Below are 17,727 nucleotides of genomic sequence, written 5' to 3'. Positions count from 1 at the left end.
CATAACTCAACTTCAGAATTGGCCATAGGTCTTGAACTTCATTATTAGGCAATTCAACTTTGAACTTTAACTGAACTTCAACATAGATGTACTACAAGAACTTAAATCTTAATTGAACTGCAACATCTACCAAACTTCAATATTGATTATACTTCAGCATTGATCAAACTTCAACATTTTTTTGATAACAATTTGGAATTGTTGAAACTTCTGCAGCGACGTTGAATGCATGAATTTCAATCTTAATGTAACTTCAGCATCAATTGAACTTCTGCATTGATCAAAAGTCTCAAACTTCATAATATGGCAATTCAACTTTGAGCTCCAACTGAACTTCTGCACTTGTCAAATATGTATCAAGATGGATAAAACTTTGGAATGGACAGCACACAACTAATTGGACTTCAGCATAGATGCTAGTAGTTTGCATGGGCCTGTCCTAAAGCCCACGGGCCAAGCCAGATAAAAACCGGTCTGGTCTGGCTAGGCTTATCAGGCTTTCTCATGCTCAGTACACAATGGCACTCAAGGCAACACTACGCTGTGAGTAACTGCATTCATGTTGGGTCAAGCTCTGCACTTGTTTCAGTCTTCTGGGCTGAGTTGGGCTTTTTGCCCGAGAATCTTGGGTCAACCCAGCCTGTGCAGACCAGACCACCAATAGACACTTCAAGAACTTCAATCTTATTTGAACTTCCACATCCACCAAACCTCAATATTGATCATGCTATTCATGCTTCAGTGTTGATCAAACTTCAACACTTATGGAATTGGTGGAACTTCAGTGGTGATGTTGACTACGTGAATTTCAATTTCAATCAAACTTCAGCATCGACCGAAAGTCTTGAACTTTGTTATCAGCAGTCAATTCAACTCTGAATTTCAACTGAACTTGAGCATCAGTCAAATGTCAAGATTGATCAAACTTCAGAATAGGTACTGACTATTTGAATTTCAGCATCGACACTGCAGGAACTCCAATCTCAATCAAACTTCAACATCTACTGAACTTGAATATTGATCATGCTGCAGTACCACTGATCAAAATATCAGTACAGGTCAAGATTTAATCAAAATTTGGATTTGGCAAAACTTCGACATTGCTGCTGAGTCTGTGTATCAATTTCAACTTGGATAAAACTTCAGAATCTACCAAACTTCCAACATCAATCAACATTTTTGAACTTCATTATTATGCAATCAGAGAGAGAGAGAGATGACTAGACCTCAGTACCAGTCAAATGGCATGGTTCATCGAGCTTCAGAATTGATGCAACAGCACTGGATCTTCTGCTGGTAGTACAGGAACTTCAATCTTGATTGAACTTTTACACTGACTGAACCTCATTTTCAATGTTGATCAAACTTCAAAAGTGTCTGTAGTGTGCTTACTTCAGTATTCAATCAAAGTTTGGAATTTGGAAACTTCAGCGGTGATGTTTTGTGCAGGAAATTCTATTCTGATGGAACTTCAGCATCAACTGCATTTCAACATCGACTGATAATCTTGAACTTTATTTTCTGTCAATCCAGCGTAGATTCAACTCTAAACTTCACCATCGGTCAAATGTCATGATTTATCAAACTTCAGAATTGATGCAACACAACTTGAACTTCAAGCTTAACTGAAGCTCAATATTGATCGTACTGATTTAGACTATCTGATACTAATCAGACTTCGACATTCAACTACTATTTGGAATTGGTGAAAGGCCAATGAACTACAGACGTATTTAGCCAACCGTAGCATTTCAATCTTGATTAAACTTCAGCTTCAGACAAATTTCTTCAAACTCAAGAATTTTCCAAACTTCAGCATCACCTGAATCTCATCATAGACTTTGAAAGAATTAGGTATATCCTTGATGAATCTTGACATCAACAGTCTGACCAACCTTCAGGTTCAGAATAGCCCAAATTTCAGCATCACCATCACGTGAAGCCTGAACTTCAGCATGAGTGGATCTGCAGCTGTGACCAAACTGAATTTCAGCTCTCAACTTCAACATTGACTTCAGCATCACGTGTTTTGAACTTTGATATTCACTGAACTTCAGCACTGATGAATTTTGACATCAACTGAGCTTTCATGATAACTGAACTTCTGCATTGACTGGTTTCTCAACATTGCTTGAACTTCAGTGTCTGTTAACTTTACTTAACTAAACTTCAAATGACTGGGTTAACTGGAAACAACATTTCTGATCTCTTTAATCTCTTAAATTCTCCTAATTAGGTGTCAAGTGCATTTAATCGTTATCACTGTTGCCAATTATCTGTTATTAATTGAAAATGATGTCTAAATACCGTACTCTATTATTGCAGGATTGTCAGTTACAACAAAATCCAATGCATAGAACGAAACGCCTTTTCCGGATTGAAACATCTAAGGATAATGTGAGTAAAATAGAATTATTCTGCATCAAGATCCAAGTATTTCCACATGTACTTATCATGCTAACAAGAGCATGTTTTATTTTGCAGTTCACTTCATGGAAACGATATCTCAATGATTCCAGACGGTGTCTTCTCTGATTTGCATTCAATCACTCATTTGTAAGTATTCATCATTTGCAAATCTTCTGACATTAGATTACCTACATAGAGTTTCTGTAGGATTAACATTCTTCTTGGTTTTTTGATTGCAGAGCTTTAGGATCCAATCCTCTATATTGTGATTGCAATCTGCAATGGTTGGCTGAATGGGTGAAGAAGGATTTCGTCGAACCAGGTATTGCAAAATGCGCCGAACCATCGAATATGAAAGATAAACTCATTCTGACTGCCCCAGTACAATCGTTCCAGTGCGCAGGTACCAGAATTTTCCTCTTTTTATTCACATCATTGGCTAATTCTTGAAAAAAATGTATTAATGTACTTACTATTATATTCAATCCTAGAACCAGTCAAGAAAGAGATTCTATCGAAATGCAATCCGTGTGTATTGTCACCCTGTATGAATGGTGCTGCTTGCCAGCTTCAAGGCGGTCGTCAGTTCACTTGCGATTGTCCTCCTGGATTCCATGGTAAATTATGCGAACATATGATCGATGCTTGTTACGGAAACCCTTGCCGTAATGGAGGATCTTGTCGATTACTCGAAGAGGGCAGGTTCAGGTGAGATATTTTCTCTGATACCTACTTAAATGAGAGTCAACATGTCTTGCTCATGTTGTACAATGTTTGACGGTTAATTTTCATTTACAGCTGTGTATGCCCTCCTGGATTCACCGGCGACAGATGCGAAACAAACATCGACGACTGCCTGACCAACAAATGCGAAAACAACGCTACCTGCGTCGATCTAGTCCAAGCCTACGAATGCAAATGTAACCAAGGATTCATGGGCAACTTCTGCGAAACCAAGATACCCTTTTGTACCAAAGAATTCAACGCTTGCCAAAACGGCGCCAAATGCGTCGATCATTTTACTCACTACACCTGCGAATGCAGCGCCGGATTCGTCGGCGAGAATTGTACCACGAACGTTGACGATTGCGCCAATCATCTATGTCAGGTTGGTACCATACTAATTTTTATCAAGTAAGTCAAAATAGAGCTAGTTTGCATCAGATTTATTTGTTTGTACAGAATGGCGGAGTGTGCGTCGACGGCATCAACGATTACACTTGCAAGTGTCCTGGTGACTTTAGTGGCAAGTTTTGCGAAATTGAGCCTATGGTAGCGATGCTTTATCCTCAAACGTCGCCGTGTCAGCATCACGACTGCAAGAACGGTATCTGCTTTCAACCTGCCGGATCAAACGATTATATTTGTAAATGTGCTCCTGGTTATACTGGTGAGAATATTTTAGAAGATGATTTTATAATATTTTTTGTACCTGTCTAGTGAACTAATTGAACCTTTTCTTGTTATTTTTCACAGGTAAACGATGTGAATACTTGACATCAATTACGTTTGTGCATAACACATCGTATGTTGAACTGGAACCATTGAGGACTAAACCAGAAGCTAACGTTACCATCACTTTCTCAACGACTCAAGATAATGGTATCATATTGTACGATGGTCAATCCGAGCATTTGGCTGTTGAGTTGTTCAATGGCCGGATTAGAGTCAGCTACGATGTGGGAAATTACCCAGTTTCGACGATGTTCAGGTAAGATTGAAATGCTAATGGCAGAATTTTATCTTTAAAAATTTCTCAATACCTAGTTTATAATTCAACTGGCAACAAATGCTTCAGAAATCAAATTTTGGGTAGAGATTTTTATGCCTCAGAAATTGAGCTGGTTTTTTGTAGATTGGTCTAAAATGTGAGAAAAAATGTATTTTGAAATTTATCAGAATGATGCACAATTGAGCAAAAAAATAACCAATTTTTAAAATGGTTCTGCCTCCAAAAAAATGTTTCTGGTTCATTGAAATGGTTTGAAATCTCGCAAAAAATTCGAATATTTTGTTTGACATTTCTGAACAGTTTTGAGCTCAAAATTGAGTCATGATACTTGCAATTTTTGAAAAAAGTGTCACGTGACTGATAAAAATTGGTCACATTTGTAGGATAAAATCTAAATTTTCTATCAAAACTTTTTTTGAACACCTTAAAAATTTTGAGTTCTCAAAAGTGGGTTATCATTTTTTAAAATGCTGAAAAACGACTCATTGGCTCAGTGCCATGATTTTCAATCAAAATACATAGGTAAGTGGAAAATGGTGGCAGAAAATCAACAACTTTTTCAATTAAAACTTTTTTTGAGCACTTTTGATGAATTTTGAGCCCGAATTAAGGTCATTATTTCCCAGATGTTTGAAAAAAGTGTCATGTGACCTATCAAAATAAATAATTTTTATAAAAACAATTTTTTCGAGTGCTTGTAAAGGATTTTGAGCGTCTAGAAGTTGGTTATTATTTTCAAAATTTTTAAAGAACGTTTCATGTGACGTATCAAAATGAGTTGAAATTTTGCCAGGGAATCAATAATTTCTCACAGAACATAATTGAGCACTTTCAAGAATTTTGAGCCCAAAATTGAGTTGAAATTTTCTGGTTTTTTAATAAAAGGGGCATATGACGTTTCAAAATACTCAAGTGATTACTTAATTTTGGCAGAAGATGAAAAAAATGCTGTCAAAACATGTTTTGAGCACTTCTAAAGGATTTTATTGAGTCCGAATTTGAGTAATTATTTTTGAAATTTTTGAAAAAAGTAACCTACTAAAAAAAATGGGTTTAAAAAATTTATGGAAAATCAGAGTTTCTCTCTTAAACTTTTTTTGAGAACCATATAAAAAATTTTTGAGCCTGAAATTGTGTCATGATTTTTAGCATTAATTTTGTGTAAGATATCATGCGACCAACATAAATAAATCGACATTCGGCCAAAAAAAAAAAATTACTATCAAAATTTTTTTGAGTACTTGAAAAAAATTTTGAGCTCCCAGAATTGGGTTACTAAGTATTTTTATTTTTGAGTAAGGTCTCATGTGGCTTAATAGAATTTAGCTGAAGTTTTCGCAAAAAATCAAAATTTTCTATCATAATTTTTCTGACTACTTTTGAAGAATTTTGAGTTTCAAGTTGCATTATAATTTTCTGGATTTTGATAAAGGTGTCATGTGACCCATCAAAATGAGCTGAAGTTTTGGCAAAAAATGAAAATTTTCCATCATAATTTTTCTGGTCACTTTTGAAGAATTTTAAGTCTCAAATTGCATTTTAATTTTCTGGATTTTTGATAAAAGTATATTGTGACCCATCAAAATGAGTTGAAATTTCGGTAGAAAATCAAAATTTTCTATCACAACTTTTTTGGAACATTTTTGAAAAATTTTCGTCGCAAAATTGGGTCGTTACTTTTTGAAGTTTTTGAAAAAGGTGTCACGTGACCTATACTTACCTACCAAAAATGGTTAAAATTTTGTAAAAAATCAAAATTTCTGTTAGAATTTTTTTGAGCACTTTATAGGTGAGTATTTTGAGGTCGAAATTGGGTCACGATTTTCAGGACTTTTGTGAAAAGTGTCATGTGACCTGACAAAAATAAAATTGGTTTGAATTTTGGCAAAAAAGCAAAAATTTCTATCGAATCTAAAATTTTAAGTCTCCAAAAAATTGGGTTATTATTTTCAAAATTTTTGAAGAAGCTTGCAATGTTGCTTTTCAAAATAATTTTGAGTTTTAGTAGAAAATCAAAAATTTTCATCAAAACTTTTTTGAGCGCTTCTGAAGAATTTTTGAGCCTAAAATTTGGTAATGATTTTTCTGGATTTTTGATAAACTTTTTCGAGAACAATTATTAACCAATTTTTTAGCCCACAATTTGGTCATGCACTTCAGAATTTTTGATAAAAGTGTAATGTGACCTATCAAAATTTTGTATGAAATCAAAAATTCCCGTTATTGTAACTTTTGTGAGCACTTTTGAAGAATTTTGAAGCCAAACTAGTCACGATTTTCTGGGTTTTTGATGTAAGGTGTCACGTGACCTATCAAAATGAGTTGGATGGTGGCAAAAAATCAAGATTTTTTTTGTCAAAACTTCTGTTGAGCACTTTTGAAGAATTTTGAGTTCAGAATTAGGTAGATCATGATTTTCAGGATTTTTGAAAAAAGCGTAACTCGATCTACCAAAATTGGATGAGATTGGGGTTAAAAAAACCCAAAATTACTATTGAAACTTTTTTGAATGCATTAAAAAAATTCTAAGTCCACAAAGTTGGGTTACTGTTTTCAAAATTTTTGAAAAAATCCCATATGGCTTATCAAAGTGAGTTCAAGTTTTGCACTTTTGAAAAATTTTGAGCCCAAAATTTGAGTTTGTGTATTCCAGTTTTTTTCGAGCACTTCTGAAGCGTTTTGAGTCCTGATTTGAGTCGTGATTTTCTTTGTTTTGAAAAAGTGTCACGTGACCTATGAAAATGGGTTGAAATTTGGCTTGAAAAAACAACAATTTCTATTGAATTTTTTTGGAACGGATTTGAAGAATTTTGGAGACAAAATTTTTGAAAAAAGTAGCATGTAGGTAGCTTATTAAAGTAAGGTTCAAGTTTTGATGGAAAATTGAAATTTTCTATCATTAATTTTGAAGAATTTTCAGTTCAAAAATTGAATTCATGAATTCCAGTTTTTTTTGAGCACTTCTCAAGGATTCTGAGTCCAGATTTTGGGTCATGTTTTTCCTTATTTTGAGAAAAAAGTGGCATTCGACTCATCAAAATGGATTAAAATTTTGATAGAAAATCAAAGATTTCCATCAAACAATTTTTGGAGCATTTTAAAATAATTTTAAGCCCCAAATTATCAAAATTGTGTAAATTCTTGTTCTAATTTTGGAATTTGTTTTCATCCGCAGTTTCGAAATGGTCTCCGACGGTAAATACCACACCGTAGAACTGCTGGCGATCAAGAAGAACTTCACATTACGCGTAGATCACGGTAAAGCTCGATCTATCGTCAACGAAGGTACACGAGAATACCTCAGACTGACTTCACCCTTATTCATCGGCGGTCTGCCTTCCGAACACGGAGCCGAAGCCTTCTCTCGATGGCATCTTCGTAATTTAACCAGTTTCAATGGTAAGATCTACGACTCCAACAACGTCATTGATCCTAATATCTGCCCCAGACCATGTTTCTAAATCACCTACTGTTTTATCTTTACAGGTTGCATGAAAGAAGTATGGGTGAATCATAAACTGGTAGACTTCATGAACGCCATCAGACAGCAAAAGGTGACACCCGGATGCGGCCTGATACAAGAAGAAGAACAGCAGCATATGTTCGACGAAGACGGAGGCGACGAGTACGTCAAAGAGCACATCATGGAGGATAGCGAAGACGATCGAGTAGATACAGTCGACCTGTGCACCGGGAACCGATGCAAACACGAAAGCAAATGCGTACCTCAGCCTCCCAACGACTACATGTGTAAATGTAACGCCGGATGGTCCGGCAAATTCTGCGATCAAGGTAACTATTTTTTTCAAACTCGTTTCATGTACTTATTACTCGATCATCGTACTACTCTGTACCCTTTTTTCACACGCAGGATCGAGCTGCAAAAAAGAATTCGTCAAAGAATACTACTCGGAGAACGGCTGCCGATCGCGTAAACCGATCAAAATCGCCAAATGCCAAGGCGGTTGCGGTACCGGCTGCTGTCAGCCTCGTAAGACGAAGAAACGCAAGGTGCGACTGATCTGCAGCGACGGCACCAGATACTCCAAAGATATCGATATTCCTCGCCGATGCGTTTGCGCCAAGAAATGTTACTGACTAATAAGCCCCTCCATAATGACAGTAGCTCTGCCGCAGCCTATCAACGTCGTAGCTATGCCACCAATCAAGGTTGTAGCTCTGCCGCCGGTCAACGTCACTCATACCAATGGCTATCACAGAGCCGACCACGATAGCTTCTTCTCAAATCAATTCTTCATCTATTACCTACGCTTCTCGTTGTTGATACATATTTTAATCTTGGTCTTATGGTCGTTTTGGACCTGCTTCATTCACCTGTTACCCATCTAAGTGATACTTACATAATATAATGTGTGTGTAATGTACGTACCTCTCTCTGTACCTACTCGTAAAACTATATAGAGTTTTACCTGTCTCTACCTTACCTACTTGTACCTTTTTTTCACTCTCTCATACTCGGTCTATCTTCCCATCGTCAATCTCTATACTTACTTACCTATCTTGTACGTATAAGTGAAAGGATCCGTGATGCTAGAAAGATAATATAAACCGGGGGATACTTTGGGGCGCACCCCTATCCCCCAGTATCATTTTTATAACTAAGATCTGGAAACCAACCCGCATGACCGGGGGCTACATCGCAGACCCTTTTTTATTGCATTTATTTCGCGGATTTTCATAATTATTAACTTGATATTTGACTGATTCGAAATTCTCACTGTATTGATGATTGTAGAGGGGAGGAGGGAGCGAAAAAAACAAGTATGTAGTTTGGTTCGGAGTTTTGGTGTTTTTTAAATTACCTACAATTTTTTTATTGTTGGATCCTTTTGCTTAGATGTTTTTTTTTCGTACTACCTCACGAATGATATTTTCCTTCAATGAAGCAGGTGCAATTACGAGTACATTTATATTTTGTGTATACGATGGAGAGAAAACTGGTCGTTGTAGCGTCGATATTGTACCCCCCCCCCCCCCCTCGTAGACCACACACTTTTCACTTTTTTCTGATTTATTTGAGTGAGTGGGTGTATAATATTGAAAATATTGAATACGTGTTTTCTTCAAGAAACAGGCATTTTGCCAAATATTGGCATTTTTTTTTGAACGCGTCGTTTTTTGGAAGAAGGTCAATTATTGTCATTTTTCAAAAATTGTGATGTTAAAAAAAAAGTCACATTATTGCAGAGATTAGGTAATTTTCTAAAAATGTACATTGTTTTGAACCCAAAGATGCAATTTTTCCACAAATTTGCATTTTTACCTAACTTTTTCAAAAATTTGTATTTTTTCCAAAAATTGGTAGTTTTTTCAAAAGTTGAAATTTTTTTCCAAAAATTGGCAGTTTTTCCCAGAAATTAACATTTCTTTCAAAAATTCACATTTCTTCCCAAAAAATGGAATTTTTTCCAAAATTTTGCATTGTCATTTGTTTTCAAAACTTGGCTATTTTCTTAAAAATTGAAATTTTTATCTAAAAATTGGCAATTTTTCCAAAAATTTGCAATTTTTCTAAAAATTGACATTCTTCCCCAAAAAATTGACAGTTCTTTTTTAAATCAACATTTAGCATGTATTCCAAAAATTGTTTTTTTTTTTTTTTTTTTTTTTAAGGTATCTTCTCCAAAAATGACATTTTTTTCAAAAGCTGCCATTTTTTCGGAAATTAGAATATTTTTCCCAGGCATTGTTTCTAAAACTTGTCATTTTTTCCAAATGAAAATTTTCTCCAAAAATTGGCATTTTTCCAAAACTGGGCATTGACATTTTTTCCAAAAATTGTCATTTTATAAAATTGGTATATTTTTCAAAAATTGACATTTTTCTTCAAAAATTGGCATTTTAAAAAATTGGTATCTTCTCCAAAATTTGGTGTCGTTTCCAAAACCGTGCATTTTTTCCAAAAATTGAAATTTTTCCCGGAAATTGACATTTTTTTTCCAAAAATTGGCATTCTTCTTCAAAACTTGGCATTTTTCCCAAAAATTGAAACTTTTCCCCAAAATTGGCCGTTTTTTCCAAAAATTGGCAGTTTTTTAAAAAACAACTTTTTTTACAAAAATTGGCATTTTAAAAAATTGGTATCTTCTCTAAAATTTGGTACCTATTGTTTCCAAAACCAGACAGTTTTTTTTCAAAAGTTAGCGTTTTTTTCAAAAATTGTCATTTCTTTTAGAAGTTGAAGTTTTTTTCAAAATTTGACATTGTTTTCAAAACTTGACACTTTTCTTAAAAATTGGCATTTCTTCCAAAAATTGATATTTCTTTCCAAAAATTGGCATTTTTTTTCAAAAATTAACATTTTTTATTCAAAAGTTGGCATTTTTTTCAGAAATAGGAATTCGTTCCAAAATTTTGCATCGTTTCCAAAACTTGGCATTTTTTCCAAAACTTGGCATTTTTTTCAAAAATTGAAATTTTTTTCCAAAAATTGGCAGTTTTTTCCAAAAATCAACTGTTTGCCAAAAATTGACATTTTCCCTCAAAAAATTGGCAGTTTTTTTCAAAATCAACATTTTTTTCCAAAAATTAGCATGTATTCCAAAACTTGGCATTTTTTTAAAAAAAAAAGGATCTTCAACAATTGACATTTTTTTCAAAAGTTGGCATTTTTTCGGAAATTGGCATTTTTTTTCAAAATTTGGCATTGTTTCTAAAACTTGGCAATTTTTCCAAAAATTGGAATTTTTTTCAAAAAAATCAGTAGTTTTTTCAAAAATCAACCTTTTTTCCAAAAATCAACCTTTTTTCCAAAAATTTACATTTTTTCCGAAAATTGGCAGTTTTTTTAAAAATTAGCATGTATCTCAAAAATTGGAATTTAAAAAAAATAGAAATTGGGCAATTTTCTAAATTTGATTTTTTAAGTGACTTTTTTTCAAAAATTAAGGTCAGCACTTTTAAAAGTTGACTTATCTTTCAAAAGTTGACATTAAAAAAAAATTGTTTTCAAAAATTGGCATTTCTCATTTTTTTTCTAGACACGTTATTGTAAATTGAGATTCAAAAATTTCTCCCTCCCACCCCCCCCCCCCATTTTTTCGACGATGAAGGCGCTTCAATGTTTAGTTTTATCTCCACTCAAGCCCAAGATCAAAGCTCAACGAGGTGGAATATAATTTTAAAAATATCCACCATCGTTAATCATTAATCTCGGGCTATAAAACTACGTGATTTAATCCTAAAACAAACGATCGCGATGGACCATTTGAACAAAAAAAAATAAGTATCAAGCTAAGTACTAAGTAAATCTTCTCCTATAAAAAAAAGGAGTAAAAATTGGCAACAAAAAAAAACCTGTGTAATCGAGTGTTAAGAAACCAATTAAAAAGTACCTAGACCTAAGTAGGCTACGTATTGGGCATTTTTTTTGTATTTTTAAAACACATTGATTTTCATATGTATTTGATTAACGCGCGAATAATAATTTTTAAAAAAATGTATAGAAAATGAAATCTAATAATACCTATTATCGTAATATGATCGTATTAGCATTTGTGTAGCATTTACAAAATTTTAAAATTTATAAAAAAAATCCTCTTTAATAATACCTACGTATAAATATTATATTTTTAATCTACGATTCGGCGTCCGGATATAGAGTATTAATTACCTACCGTTCAGTCTCTCTCGTATCCGGAATCCGACTCGGAAATATTATTACGTTTAAATTTACGAATATTAATTATTTATGTATGTACTAGAAGAGCAAAATATGTACTATTTTACGATTGGTTTGGTGAGGCGTTGGAATTTGGTGGTTAAGAACCTGGCAATGTGTTAATTTGAAACGATACGCGGATGAAGTGAAGGAGCAGTGCTTGTGTTGTTCTCGTCGTTAAGTAAAGATGGAGGGGCTTTTTTGATAATACGAAAGCTGTGTATAATTTGTTTTTAATTTACTTTCTTTTTATTTTTATTAATTATTTTTTTTTTCATTTTCATGTTCTTATTAAAATATCAGGGATTCGTGTAAATAATTTTGTACGTGTGTAAAATGATGAAAAAATATGTATCTCGAAAGCTTTATTATGTTTGTGTGTGTGTGTCTTTTACTCTTTTTTTTCTCCTCTAGTTTCCTACGTTAGTCTGTTTTTTCTTATTATTATTTTTTTTTTCTCTCGTGTAATATTTATCATTGCATTATTAATATGTTTTATGTATTTTTTTTCTCTCTTTGATGTTGTTATTGGTAATTTTAATTTTAACTTTGTACGTTTTTACAATGGATATTTATATATGTCTTTGCCTATATAGTATTACAGTCAAAATATCTGTGCTGTATTGTTTCAATTATAGTAATTTTTCAAAATCATCTGCGAGTTGTGATTTTTATTGGGTAATGTACGATGTGTTCTGTTAATTGGTGTGGAATTCGCCTGTCAGTATGGCAACCCGAAATGCACGGGTGTGAATTGGCTTGTAGAGCATAGAAATTGAAGGGGCTAAGGTGATAGAGCTATAAAAATTTTACATTCTTGAAAATAACCAACAATAGGCTCCACATGAGGTCTACCATTCTTATTTCTTATTGTTATGGTTCTACCTAAAGAGCTTTAGTTCTACCTGTCACACCACCTGCCGACACTGATAGAGGAAATTTTAAAATTTCACAAATGGCAACAATGGTGTAAAGAAATACCTACAATGGAAGAGGTTGTGTTTAGATATCCCTCCTCCTTTTATTTGTTTACTCCGTCAGTTGTTCACTGCCTGTCGTCGAGGCAGGTCGTTTAATTCTGTGGTGACGCGGTTTCTGGTCTAGTTTACCCGGTTTAGTTGTTAGCTGCCTGTTATCCAGGTAGGTCGTTTTGTCAATCGCGTTGAGTATTTCGTTTTCGGTTTTTTAGTGTTATTAATTTTAATTTTATCTAATTATAAATTCGAAGTGTCGATTAACGCAATAATCAATTAATTGATATTGCTGAGGTGGACGTTTTTTGCAAATGATGACGCGATGGAGTGAAGTTTGGTAAGTGAAATTTTTCAGTATTTAGTCAGTAGCAGTACCTAATTAGTACATACTTTTTTTTAGCAAAATTTCAAAGGGTTCAAATTTCAGCCTAACTTTTATTCCAAAAGTGACAGGTCATGTCATTTTTTCTAAAAAGACTTTCTCTCAAAAATTGTTATTTTTTGGGAGAAGGGAGAATGTGTTATTAACAAATGACAACTTTTGAAAAAATGACTATTTTGAGAAAAAAGGTCAATTTTTAATAAATGGTAATAAAAAACATTGAACAGTTTCTGATTCTTTCTTCATTAAAAAAATCACAATTTTGAAAAAACTTCTTCAAGAGGGTTTATTGTCTTTTTATGGGTGAATTTGTGAGCCTTTGAATTTTTTTTTGAATAAGTACCTGGTGTTTTTTTATGGTGGAAAAATCACGAGGAGGTTATTAGAGGCTATGAAATTTTTTTTGAATGTCTGGTGACTCCTTGGTGACTTCTGGTGACAAATTCACCACTAGTCACCAAGTGAGATTTGACTTTTTTAGGTGTCCTTACAATGAAAAAGTCACGAGGATGTCCTTAGAGCCTTTGAAATTTTTTTAGAATGTCTGGCGAGTCCATGGTGAATTCTGGTGACCTCTGGTGAAAGATTCACCAAGTGAGTTTTTGACTTTTTTCAAAGGTGTTTTTATGAAGAATAAATCACGAGGATGACCTGAGAACCTTTGAAAATTTGTTTGAATGTCTGGTGACTCCTTGGTGAATTCTGGTGACTTCTGGTGACAGATTCACCACTAGTCACCAAGTGAGATTTGACTTTTTTTTAGGTGTCTTTACAATGAAAAAGTCACGAGGATGTCCTTAGAGCATTTGAAAATTTTTTAGAATGTCTGGCGAGTCCTTGGTGAATTCTGGTGAAAGATTCACCAAGTGAGTTTTTGACTTTTTTTGAAGGTGTTTTTATGATGAAAAAAATCACAAGGATGTCTTTAGAGCCTTTGAAATTTTTTTTGAATTTCTAGTCACTCCTTGGTGAATTCTGGTGACAGATTCACCATAAGTCACCAAGTGGGTTTATTGTCTTTTTAATGGGTGGATTTATGATGAAAAACTCTCGAAGATATCCGCAGAGCCTTTGGAAATTTTTTTGAATATCTGATGACTTCTTGGTGAATTCTGGTGTCACCAGAAGTCATCATGCGAGTTTTTGACTTTTTTCCCGGTGTTTTTATGAAGAAAAAATCACGATTATACCTGGTGACTTCTGGTGACAGATTCACCACGTGAGGTCTACCACTCCTATTTTTATGAGTTGCACCTGGACCTGCCATGCCACCTGCTGATGCAGATGAATAAAATTTCAAAATGGCGACAATACTGAAAAGAAATATGTACTAAGGAAGGGGATGGTACATATTTTGATATCAACCCTCCTTCTTTTATTTGTTCACTGTTTCCTTTCAGTTGTGCGCTGCCTGTCGTCGAGGTAGGTCGTTTTGAGAATTTCGTTTTCGGTTTTTTAGTGTTTTGATTTTGTTGACGTGCAGTTAGGAGTAGTTGTGTTTGATGTTTTCTGTAAATGGAGAGGGAGCAATGCGATGAAGTTTGGTGAGTGAAATTTTACTGTATTTAGTATCGTACTATATTTGCTATAATTTTTTAAAGCATGATTTTTAAGATTCAATTTATTTTCGGCTCGATTTACTTTATAAAGGAGCTCAAGTGGCGATGACCTCGACTCAAATTTGTGAAAGTCTGAATTTTTAGGATTGGGTGGCGGAAGGGAAAGGCTTCTATGTATTTTTTTCAATTGTATTTCATTTTTCATTTTTTTCTTTCACACTTTTTGGTACTTTTGTTTCAAACGAAGGTAGTATAATTCAGGTTTATGAATATTGTTTTTGATGTACATACATGCATAAGTAATTTGTGGGTATACTTACTTTCATGGCTTTCAAACCAATTTTCCTAGAATCTTATTTTATATTTTTATTTTCAGTGTTTTGTTTCTAAACTAAGTTTTATAAAAGTACAGTTTTTTGCTGATTTTTTCCGATGCTCATTTGTGAGTTTAGGTTTTTGTTTTTTCGCAGATTTTTTTGTTTTACTTTGCAAATGGAAGTTTTGAAACCAGTTTTTCGTAATGTTTCTATAGTTTTCCATGTTGCTTCTTTTTTTAAAAAATGATTTCCACATTAATCTTCCTCTTTTATTTTTGGTGATTTTTGATGAATGGCTTATTGTTTTTCTCAACTCATTCGGTCCTGGGACAATTTTTTTTTCATGTATATAGAATTTTCTCATATTTTTGTGACGTTATGAATGTTTTTATGCACGTGTTTTAGGCTACCGCTTCCCTTTTGTGTATTTTTTTTTCATATAGAATTTTCTCATATTTTTTTACAATTTTTTTTTAATTTGAAAATTGGTTCGATCTTTTTCTTATATTTTTGGTGAATTTTTTATTGTTTTTCGCATCGATTCATGAATTTATTTATTTGGTTCTCGGACAATATAATTGCATATTTGAGATCAGGTTTTCGTGACATTGTGACAGTTTTTACTGTTTTTGGCTTAATTTTTTTACTATTTTCCCTACGTTAGTGGTTGATTTCCACATTTTATAGTTTTTATAAGTTTTTTTTACCATTTTGATCTCTTTTTTTAAAATTTTGGTTTGGTGTTTAGCAATTCATTGTTCATTGAAATAGAAAAAAAAACATATTTTCTATTCAAATTTTCCTCATTTTATTTATATTTTGCTTTCTCCTGGTTTTTTCTCAGATTTTTTAATGCCTTTTTTTTGAAAAATACCTTGATTTATCATTAATATTTCAAACAAAATAATTTTTTTTTGTTTAAACAATTTTTGCCGAACTGTTCTGTTTGGAAACTTTTCCATTAATTATTAAGTATTCACTTCCAAAATTTTTTATTTTCAGTTTAGAAACTATCCATAGTTTCCATTTTTGATTTTTCGTGCAGATTGTTTGAAGTTTTTGTGTTTTTTTTTTGTTTTAATGTTTGCAATTATTTTGTCGAATTTTTCATCAGGTTTTTTGTTTTCCTAAATTTTTTAGTCTTTTTTTTCTCTTGAAACTTTTTTTTATTGTATGAAGTTTTTCAGTTTTTTTTCAATGATTTTGTAATTTTTTCAAAAAAAATTTTTTTAAATTTTGTATGTTTCTTTTTTGAAATTTTACAGCTTGTTTTTTCTGCAAATTGTTCAGATTTTTTCCATTTAATTTTTCATTTATTGAGCTGATTTTGCAATTTTTCCAAAAAATTTCTTATTTGTTTTGTATGTTTCTTTTTTGAAATTTTGCAGCTTATTTTTTCTGCAAATTTTTCAGCTCAATTTTCACTTGGCTTTTTTATCACCGTTGCAAGTTTTTGTTTATGTTTTGCAGTTTTTTCCATTCAATTTTTCAGTCATTATTTCATTTCACTTTAAACTTTTATTTCTAAACTTCAGAAAATAAACTACTGTCCATTATTCCTGTATTCATCCCCTTCCCCCCCCCCATCAGAATACCATCCATTATTCATTTGTATATAACTTCACTCTCCCTTTCCTCAATTCCCATCTGAAATGGATGTGTATTTACGGCAAACTGGTTAGGCAACTTATTTAACACATTTGCTTTCCACATATCATTCAGCTGTAGCGAATTTGTAGCAGCCAGACCCATTGTGAAATTAACTTGTTGCTCTTCAGCTTTCATCAGTAAATTTTTTGATGAGAGTGAGTATTAAAATATATTTTTTCAATATCAATTTGGTGAACTGTTCACGTTTCCGTTTTTACTTTCATTTTTTTATGTGAATTTCAGGTCATGCTGAAAGGAATGGAAGAGATGATCCTACAGAAGACCATCGAATTGTACACAAGTTTGGGATATTCTCTTTGATTGAAGTAAGCAGTCTTTTTGTTTTATTCATGTTAAAATTTCAATTTACTGGTAAATCACATTTTTATAAATTCAATTATTTTTCACTCATGTCTGTTTTTTAATTTTTTTAATTTATTGAATTCACAACTTACCTTGAATTTTTTTGATTGCAGGTCACAGCTTCCACCATGAAAGAAGTTTGTCAATTATTTGGCTGAGGTGAGTAAAAAGTAAAACAATCTCAACTCTTCAGTTTATCTTTTTGTTTTGTTCTTTATGTTAAAATTTCAATTTAAAGCAGATTTTTATCATTCTATTTATTACTTAAGTCTATTTTTTTTAATATTATACTTACCTCGTATTTTTTTAATTGCAGGTCGCAGCTTCCACCATTCAGCTAAGGTGAGTAAAAATTAGAACAATCTTAACTCTCCCTTCCCCCTTCCCCTTTAACATAGCTTTCGAGTTTATTTATATGATTTGCATGCATTTTTATTTAAAGTTGTTTTTCTCTTTGTGTGTTGCAGGTTCTTTCAACTAAATACATATTTCAACAACCTGGCGTGGAAATGTTCATTCACACGGATTTTTCCCCTTCAAATTGGTAACAGCTGAAATACATGATAGAACAACATCAAAAGTAAGTACTTTATTGCAATATCTTGAGTGTAACCATAATAATTTTTTCTTATTTACAATTTTAATTTATTTAAATTCTTT

General features: G+C 32.9%; 1 protein-coding gene across 1 annotated transcript in view; it reads left to right on the top strand.

Moving 5' to 3' along the window:
- sli (slit guidance ligand) overlaps window positions 1-12,476 on the top strand; it is a 445,788-nt gene extending 433,312 nt beyond the window's left edge. Inside the window, exons 22-31 of the mRNA XM_065359909.1 lie at window positions 2,326-2,397; window positions 2,485-2,556; window positions 2,649-2,812; window positions 2,901-3,117; window positions 3,208-3,517; window positions 3,592-3,799; window positions 3,886-4,120; window positions 7,317-7,540; window positions 7,628-7,933; window positions 8,013-12,476. Of these exons, the coding sequence (XP_065215981.1) occupies window positions 2,326-2,397; window positions 2,485-2,556; window positions 2,649-2,812; window positions 2,901-3,117; window positions 3,208-3,517; window positions 3,592-3,799; window positions 3,886-4,120; window positions 7,317-7,540; window positions 7,628-7,933; window positions 8,013-8,239 (2,035 nt within the window). The 3' untranslated portion in view covers window positions 8,240-12,476. The remainder of the gene's footprint in view (window positions 1-2,325; window positions 2,398-2,484; window positions 2,557-2,648; window positions 2,813-2,900; window positions 3,118-3,207; window positions 3,518-3,591; window positions 3,800-3,885; window positions 4,121-7,316; window positions 7,541-7,627; window positions 7,934-8,012) is intronic.
- The last annotated feature ends 5,251 nt before the right edge of the window (window positions 12,477-17,727 follow it).

This window comes from Planococcus citri, chromosome 4 (genome assembly GCF_950023065.1).
Source record: "Planococcus citri chromosome 4, ihPlaCitr1.1, whole genome shotgun sequence".
NCBI classification, from domain to species: domain Eukaryota; kingdom Metazoa; phylum Arthropoda; class Insecta; order Hemiptera; family Pseudococcidae; genus Planococcus; species Planococcus citri.
Note: the sequence above shows the minus strand (reverse complement) of the source record. Positions and strands in the feature narration are given on the sequence as shown.